Here is an 8,638-nt window from a genome sequence, read left to right as displayed (position 1 = left end):
AGTGGCGGTCGCGCGCACACACACACACACACACACACACACACACACACACACACACACACACACACACACACACACACTAGGTCAGTGAAGCGTCGAGAGAAAACCAACTGGAGCTTTGGGCTCATTTGTCACCCAGAAACATATTGCTGCTGGGTGGGTGCCGGGGTGTAACCTGCGTTTTGCCTGAAGTCAACTCAAATTGTGAAGAATAAACGGTGTAGAAAATGGATGGACGGATTCTCCCCAACTTCATTTTACCCTACTCATAATAATTTTTTGCATTCCATGTCCAGTCTTTTCAGAAAAGTTAAATCATCTATGCCAGCCTGTCACTTTTGGTTATAGGTCAGCAGGAAGAACAATAAACTCTGTCTACATTGATGTGCAGTCATGCTCGCTCATTAATTCAGTGCATTTTTAGGACGTGGGAGTAAAATTCCATGCCATGATTGGGTCAAATTCTTCTTTCCTTGTTTTTGGGAGGGATACATTCTGTCACCGCATCCTTGTTTTGCTTCAGTACTGCATGTCGACTCGAATTTTTGTTGTTTGTCTATTGCGTTCAGTGGCTCCTCGCTCGAATGGCACCCTTTGCAAACCCCTCCTTTGGCGCCCCCGTGTGGCCATGATACGCTCAGTCACATTCTACTAACCGCAAGCTACCTTTCATTCCTCCGCCATTTCCAGAGATCTTCAAAGAATGAACGTACTTCCTTGACGTAGCTCACCTTTCACTTCAACTTTTTCTACGCCTTTGGAATGCTGCCCTGTGCGGACACATTTCGCACATGTACCAGAAACCACCTCTTGTGTGACAAACCGCTGTGTTTTGTGTTCTTCCTGTGTATTTTTAACTAACTCAAGCAAGAAATTAATCTGGACTAAAATAATGACACACAAAAATTTTTGGTTTCATAGTTTAGGCTCATGCCAAAATAAGGCAAATGAACTATGAACGAATATGATGGTTTATTTAGATTTCAATCCGAGCGGTTAGTTTGCTAAACACTTTGACTTGCAGTGTTTTACGGATTCACTATGACAGCCTCTCCCCAACGAGTGTGGCGTCAACATAAGTCAGTGAGTCATAAGCCAGTTTACAACAATAAGGCAAACAACTCCTTGGCTTTGTCACTTCAACTTTTCATGTTTCAGGAAACATGGAATCTACTTCTTAAGCACTGAACCGACAGACACGATATCAATAAATGAAAAGAATATATAAATACAGTATACATCCAAACCCAATTCCAATGAAGTTGGGATGTTGCCTTAAATATGAATAAAAACAGAAGAGAACGATTTACAAAACATGTTCAACCTCCATTTAATTGAATACACTACTACGACAAGATATTTAATGTTCAATGTGATGAACTTGATTGCTTTTAGCAAATAACCATTAACTTGGACTTTTACGGCTGCAGTCCTTTCTTGCTTGATGTGCAGCTTCTCAGCAGTCTCCGTTGTTGTTTTTAATGCGCCACACATCGGGAGACAGGTCTGGACTGCAGGCAGGCCGGTCTAGTATCTGCACTCTTTTACCTTGAAGCCACACTGTTGTAACACATGCTGAATATAGCTTGGCATTGACTTGCTGAAATAAGATGGCGTGTCCGTGAAAAAGACATTAGGAGGGCAGCATGTTTCTCCGAAACCTGAAATTAATGGTGCCTTCATAGGTGTGTAAGTTACCCACGCCATTGGTGCAGACACAGGCCCAGACCGTCACAGATGCTGACTTTTGAACTTTGCATCTGCAACAGTCCTGATGGTTCTTTCACTCCTTGGTCCGGAGAACAAGATGTCCACAATTTCCAAAAAACATTTGAAATGTGGACTCGTCAGAACACAGAACAGTTTTTCTGTGAACAGAGAGGTAAACCTCACCCCACCTTTTCTTGTGGATGACCGAGTAATTCAAGGAAGCTCCTTTTCTACGCAATCATGGCATCCACCTGTTTTCAGTTAGCCTGCTCACCTGTGGGACGTTCCAAGCAGGTGTTTGATGAGCATTCCCCAACTTTCTCGGTCTTTTTGCCGCCTGCGCCAGGTTTTCAGGAGCGTTTTGACACCATCAAATTCCATGTTCAATATTTATTTGGTAAAAGCAATAACCATGCTTGAAATGACATCTACAAACCACCGATATGCAGTAGTTCTTGATGTGGTGAACATCTGTGACAGGCAGAAGCACGCTTGGCGGCGAGGCGAACGGCAAGGGCGGAGGCCCGAGACATTCGGATGAAGGAGCTGGAGAAGCAACACAAAGAGGTGAGGCGCTGTCAATCACCCACCCAGTTTGATTAGCCCAAATGAGGGCCGCTGGTGTTTTTTTTTACAAAATGGCCACAGAACAAGTTGGCAGCATTGTAGCGCATGAACAGTATATACGTTGCACAATTTTTTTTTGTGTATAAATTATTTTTCCGTACAGGATTCCATACATGGACCCTATTTAGAATCTAATTACTGTATTGATTATCACACCTAGCTTTTTGTAAACCCTTTATCATAAGCAAAACGGTTGAGAAAACAGGTCTTCCAAGTGCGCTCGTCGACATTCGCGTGCGAACGAAACCCGTCCATTTCCGTGCACTATTCTTTCCTTTTCGTTTGTTTGAACGCGAGCAACGCATCGCCACACAGTGCCGAAGCATTTCGCCGAATAACTCCATAACAATGGCGAACAGCAGTTAACGGGACAATCAATAATGGCTGCCTGGTGACTGGGCAGTCTTTGAATGACGTCACTCGCGGCAGATGGCCAAACAAAAGCATTTTCGTTATGAAAAGCATTTTCGTTATGATGCGGTGCTGGTGATCTTACGATGAACACGGGTAGGTTAAAAAAAAAAAATACAAAAAACAAAGTATGCTTAAATTAGTTTGAGCCGTATCACTCAAAAGATGGTTGGCCAAGTTTACTTCACACTTGACCTTTAATTAGAAGCGATATCAATAAGGTGAAAGTGCAGTGTGCAGTTTTGGTCAAAACACACACTTGCTGATTGTTTCCATGCCATTTGTGCAATCTGTTTCATTTTTAATGAGCATTTAAGATCCATTAAAAATTTTGCGTCTGTAGGTTTGTACACTGATAGTAAATGAATTCATTCTTCGGAAACGGGTCAATATCACAAAACGTGTTTTTGGCACCCGCGTCAGAATCAAGCGCGCTTCATGGCGGCTTGACCGAGATGCATTGCTAGCATCTTTACATTTACTCAACACAACCAAGGAGTGGATGTACTTTGGAAGTACAAATTAAATAGAAAATCTCAACATTTTATTTATTTATTTATTTATTTATTTATTTATTGGCACGCAAAATGTGGAGGTCACGCCGTCATCTTACTGTGATATAGATTGGAAAGTTTTCGCTCCAAAAAGAAAACAAAAAGATTGCCGCTCATCAACACTAATCAACTCATTTCCATTGAGTGACACGAAGCAAACATGTGACGCGCCTTTGTGGTCAGAGGTCAGACAGTAGGAGAGGCGACAGTGTTACTGTTCTTCAGTCATTCGAGGCATTCATCCTGCGGTGAGTCACTTCTCTGTCGATCATCTTCTCCTTAATTCTTTGTCTGCTGCCCCCCCCCATCAACCTTTTTCACAATAGCATCTAATTATTTTTGCGCTCCAACTTGGGCGTGCGCGCCGCATGGAGACATCAAACAAGCAACGGAATTTTAAAAAAACCTGCAGCGCCAATCGTGAGGCTGACAAGCAGCCACCCGCCTTGTACTTGATTCATTCACTGCCGTGGATGTTTATTCATCGACTGGAATCCAGCCATTCCCTGCCATTGTGTCAAATGTGTTTTTTCTACAGAGTCTTGCTCTGCTGGTCTGTGAAATTCAGTTCATCAGTTGAAGATAAAGATCAGCTTGTCGCGTCAATTAATTTGATGGAGAGAAAGGCCAAACCAAGTTTAGGCACCTCACACTCGAACGGAGTATCCGTAATATGTTGCGATAAGTACGGTAGAAAAAAGTGTGTGATGCGCGTGATAACAACGAGGGCCAAACCGAGTTAGCGCGTCCGCCTCACAGCGCAGAGGTGCAGGCTTCCATTCCAGGCCGCGGCCATCCTGTGTGGAGTTTGCATGTTCTCCCCGTGCCTGCGTCCGAATGCAGGTAAGAATAAGTAAGGCGAGTGGGCTGACCAAAAGAGGAACTCGCCGCCAGGGAAAAAAATAAAAAAAAACTTAACTACGACACAATGCGCAAGAGGACAGCAGCCGACCTTCACAAAGATGAACAATATTCTGGCGACTAGCTCCTCTCCTTAATTGTGATAACAAGCAGGTGTGCGCTGGAGACTCCGCCCCTCCTCACAGTGCATTTCTTAGTTGCAGATCCCAAAACTTTTATTTTTCCATCAAATGCCTTTTTCAGTTGTTTTTTTAAATAGTTTTTTTAAAAATATAGTTTGAGGCAGAAATAAGTATCAAAGTCACCGCTCTACTTGACATTTGAATTCACAAAATCTCTTTTTCTCTGTTCATTTGGCCAGAAGCCTGTGTTTTTGATGAACCCAAGCCATCTTGTCCTGCTGATGACTAAATACCGTTAAAAGCTAGGAGCAGACTTTTTTTTGTTGTTGTTGTGGTGGTGTTGATCATTTGTTTTGTAGGGTTGATGCATAAAAAATGTCACAGAACACAAAATATTGTGTGGGTTTGAAAAGCTCTGTCCACTGCTGACCATATTGGGGAATGCCGGTGCGGTGAATGAGTTCAAAAGTGTTTCTAATTTGTGCCCCTTTTTCCTCTACAGAAGTATTATGGTCTGGATTATAAATGGGGTCACATTGAGCAGTGGATGGTATGACCCCGCATCTGCCGCTGGCCCATGAAAACCTACAGTACCACCTAATCTCTTCAAAAACAAATAAGAGCACTGCACCAGTTGTATTGACCTGGCCGAGACCGTAACGTCACGCCAGAGTATTTAGAATCAAGTCATAGTCACCAGAGTAACAAAGTGGTCGTGGATGCAAAGATGAAACCACCTGGGTGGAGTTGGAAGGTTTTTATGAGTCGGCTACGCTGCATGTCAGCCTGTTGTTATTGCTGTGCTTGTGTTCACAAAGCTGTCAGAGATAATGACATCACTTACTGCCACGTTCTAGTTTTTCATTTCGACTTGTGCGACGTGGCAGCCGTACGCTTGTGTTCTCAAGTTTGATTTTGAGTCTGCATGTCAGGCATGGCATCGAGCGTACCCATCTGATCGTTTTTCCGCGCAAGCAGAGACGTACCTCATCGCTTTTCCCGTAACCGTCTCTTCTCTCTCTCTCTGTCCCTTCTTCGCGGCCTTTCAGGAGGACGGCGAGCGCTATTCTCGCCACGCGCGGAGACTCGCTTCGGTCTGTATCGTCTCGCTGTTTTCCTCTTGTCTTTGCTTTGTGAGAAGTTTTGGCTCACGAAAAGAAATGCGGTCACCTCCGGCAATGTGAAGCCGCATCATCGTTGGCATACTATGAAGTCAACGTGTGTTGGTGTTTGTCTTTACAGCTGTCAGATGATGAAGAGCGGATGTCCGTGGGGAGTCGAGGCAGTCTGAAGGTGACATAATTCCCCTCGTCCATCTTTGGTAGTGGTGGACAAGTGAAGCTTCGTGAAGCACTTGTGTACGTTTCTGACTCCTCCAGAGGGCACTCTTGGTTTCAAGAGGCAGTGGAATTTTAATACGTTTCCATTGCACTAATCTATATAAGATTCAAGAGCATCATCTAGAGGTGTCAAAAAGTATCACACGTGCTTCATGAAGCTTCGTTTTCCCATCATTAATCTTTGGATTTTACATCCCTTCTGTTTCTTCTTCTGGTTTCATTCTAAAATCCTTCTATCCGGCATCCATCCTTTCACTTCTCCCTCCTTGCATACGTCCTTGCGTCCTCCCGCCGATCGTCGGCATCCATCCTTCCACCCCTGCACCCGTTCTTCCTTTCTCCCTTCCCAGCCTTCAGATTACAGCTCATTTCTCGGTTCTGGCTCCCGGGCGTCCTCCAGAGCGAGTTCGGCTCGCGCAAGCCCCGTGGTAAGTTTCGCCGGGTCCGTTCAACCTCACGTTGTTGCAGCTGACCGGGAGTGAGCGATGCAGTTTTCTTCATTTGAGGGTGCAGTGGATGTAATTGTTTGTGAAGAAGTATAACATCTCCGTGGTCTGACTGTGTTTGTGCTTAGGTGGAGGAGAGACCGGACAGAGACTTCCTGGATAGAGTAAGTCAAGTTTCGATGTTTGGCTCATTTGGCCTCAGATGAAAGTCGAGCTGGGTTTGCTTTGGGATTAATATGTAAGTGCTCGGAATGTAAGACACCTGATTAAAGTTGAGGTTAACGCATCAAGGTAACATGTCGTTGAGTCATACTTGACCCTGCGTTCTTCTTTGTCTCTTATTTCTTTGTCTCCTCCGTACCGGAAGTAACTGAAATACCTTTTCTCACAGGTTACACTGTCAAGATTTTCTCTGTAAAGTAACAGTAAATTACTGGCAGCAGGGACAGGAATGTTAGGAAAACAAGCAACTGGATGTTTGAAGAAAATGCCAGTCGTGACAAGTTGTTACTCTAAAGAGTGTTAAATTTGGGTTGGAAAAAAAATGTTTGCATTTGACGGTTTTGAAGAACGTGATCAACTTAAAATACCGTAATTGCTCAGTGGAATTTTAATACGTTTCCATTGCACTAATCTTTATAAGATTCATGAGCACCATCTAGAGGTGTCAAAAAGTATCACACACTGTAAAAAAAGTGGTATTGGTGCATCTCTAGTACCACCAAAACTGTCAATGAAAGTAAGATGAGAAAAAAAAATTGATACATACGGTACTTTTGTGAAGAAAAATAATTCATTCATGCCCTGTTACACGTTACAAAGTCACCCCTACACCGAAACCCCTTTCTGAAGTGGCCCTTGTAGCATGGGACCGACTGTATTCCTTGACGGCGTTGCTTAGCCACGGGAAGTTTATTTTACGCTGCTCCCACCATCGAATTGTATTCACATCTTCTTGTCAGGGCTCCAGAACAGCGCTGAACCTTTCTGCAGCCACTCTATCTTCCTTGGGTGGAGCGTCATCCCGCAGAGGAAGCTGTGACACGTCAGTCTCCGTCGAGATGGAGGCGTCAATCAGGGAGATGAAGGTACTCACCGGGTGTCACCCTGACTGAGTAGCAAATTTCATATTATTTCGATTGCTGTTAATTCAGCAACGGACTCGCGCTGAATCTGTCCACGGAACTTTGTTTCGCTTTGGTTGGTTCTTCTTTGTCTCTTATTTCTTTGTCTCCTCCGTACCGGAAGTAACTGAAATACCTTTTCTCACAGGTTACACTGTCAAGATTTTCTCTGTAAAGTAACAGTAAATTACTGGCAGCAGGGACAGGAATGTTAGGAAAACAAGCAACTGGATGTTTGAAGAAAATGCCAGTCGTGACAAGTTGTTACTCTAAAGAGTGTTAAATTTGAGTTGAAAAAAAAGTTTGCATTTGATGGTTTTGAAGAACATGTGATCAAAATAAATGAATTGCCAGCTGCAATGGCGTAATCAAGTAGCTGTGCTTAAATGTGAGTATTTATACTCAGACTGTGAGAGGTGTCTGACTTGCAGGAGGCTCTGCAGTGGAAGGAAATGAAGATTGCGGTATGACGTGATGAAGTGTCCAAACGCTCAAATATTGATAAAAGTTAAAAAAAAAAAAAAAAAAACAACAACCAGGAAGCAGATTGGAATTCCACTAAATGTCATACTAATATTACTGCTAATCCATTAACCTCACTTAACCCGCTCTCTCTCCTTTTCCCCGACCTTACCACTTTCCTCCTTTACACCAACTCATCGTCCTGGGTCCCCCCCCTCCCCGCCCCCCCCAGGCTTTAGAGCGTCAGAGGGAAATCTCTGACGTCATTCAAATCGAGCGCGACCAGCTGAGAGTTGAGGTGCTCAGCCTCCGAGATGTTGTCAAGGTACAGAAAAAGAAGTCGCATGACGGTGTGGCCATGTCACATGACACGACCGAATCGAGATGGAGGCGTCAATCAGGGAGATGAAGGTACCCAACGGGTCTCACCCTGACTGAGTAGCAAATTTCATATTATTTTGATTGCTGTTAATTCAGCGACGGACTCGCCATGAATCTGTCGATGGCACTTTGTTTCGCTTTGGTTAATTTTGATGCAAAAGCCTTCATTTCTCTTGGGTGGACAGTCACGAAATATAACTTTGAAGTCCAGGGCTGGCTGCGCAACCGACGGGGGGCCGAGATTGGACGATGCTGAGGATGAAGTCGGCGATAGCTTTGCTTCCCGGTTGGCGAACGAAGCTCCTGGGAGCGGAGAGAGCATGCTAGGTAAGACTCGGTTGCCAGGAAGCACAGAATATCATTCCACGATAGTAAAGCAGGGGTGTCCAAATTAAAGCCCGAGTCCATTTGCGTCCATTTTGTTGCTGACTCAGCATATACCGGTACTCAATATTACATTTGACAAGGCCCACAATGCGGATTTTTAGAGATGTAAATGTTGATTACATTTTTAGAGAGAAGGGAATTATTTAGCATGGTCAATGAAAAAAAAACTTGTCACACCAACATGTTTTTTCTCAGCAAGGTCTTATTACTTCA

At 44.0% G+C, this 8,638-nt stretch overlaps 1 protein-coding gene and 2 long non-coding RNA genes across 4 annotated transcripts in view; 1 reads left to right on the top strand and 2 right to left on the bottom strand.

Annotated features, from left to right (window-relative positions):
• LOC109510361 (leucine-rich repeat flightless-interacting protein 2-like) overlaps positions 1 to 8,638 on the top strand; it is a 22,295-nt gene that overhangs the window by 1,646 nt on the left and 12,011 nt on the right. The window contains exons 2-8 of the mRNA XM_019860609.1: positions 2,191 to 2,277; positions 4,788 to 4,835; positions 5,335 to 5,379; positions 5,528 to 5,578; positions 5,976 to 6,053; positions 6,200 to 6,235; positions 7,034 to 7,170. Of these exons, the coding sequence (XP_019716168.1) occupies positions 2,191 to 2,277; positions 4,788 to 4,835; positions 5,335 to 5,379; positions 5,528 to 5,578; positions 5,976 to 6,053; positions 6,200 to 6,235; positions 7,034 to 7,170 (482 nt within the window). The remainder of the gene's footprint in view (positions 1 to 2,190; positions 2,278 to 4,787; positions 4,836 to 5,334; positions 5,380 to 5,527; positions 5,579 to 5,975; positions 6,054 to 6,199; positions 6,236 to 7,033; positions 7,171 to 8,638) is intronic.
• Positions 1,306 to 2,125, bottom strand: LOC109510470 (uncharacterized). Of its 2 annotated transcripts, none has more exons than XR_002167124.1 (2): positions 1,662 to 2,125; positions 1,306 to 1,560 (listed from the first exon to the last, which is right to left on the bottom strand). It is a non-coding gene; the product is annotated as an uncharacterized LOC109510470 (long non-coding RNA). The 2 variants fall into 2 exon arrangements; XR_002167123.1 differs by having other exon boundaries at positions 1,699 to 2,116.
• LOC109510473 (uncharacterized) lies at positions 3,601 to 3,994 on the bottom strand. The gene is made up of 2 exons (XR_002167128.1): positions 3,956 to 3,994; positions 3,601 to 3,852 (listed from the first exon to the last, which is right to left on the bottom strand). It is a non-coding gene; the product is annotated as an uncharacterized LOC109510473 (long non-coding RNA).

Source organism: Hippocampus comes, unplaced genomic scaffold, assembly GCF_001891065.2.
Source record: "Hippocampus comes isolate QL1 unplaced genomic scaffold, H_comes_QL1_v1.1 scaffold56, whole genome shotgun sequence".
NCBI classification, from domain to species: Eukaryota; Metazoa; Chordata; class Actinopteri; order Syngnathiformes; family Syngnathidae; genus Hippocampus; species Hippocampus comes.
This window is presented reverse-complemented; position numbering and strand designations above follow the sequence as displayed.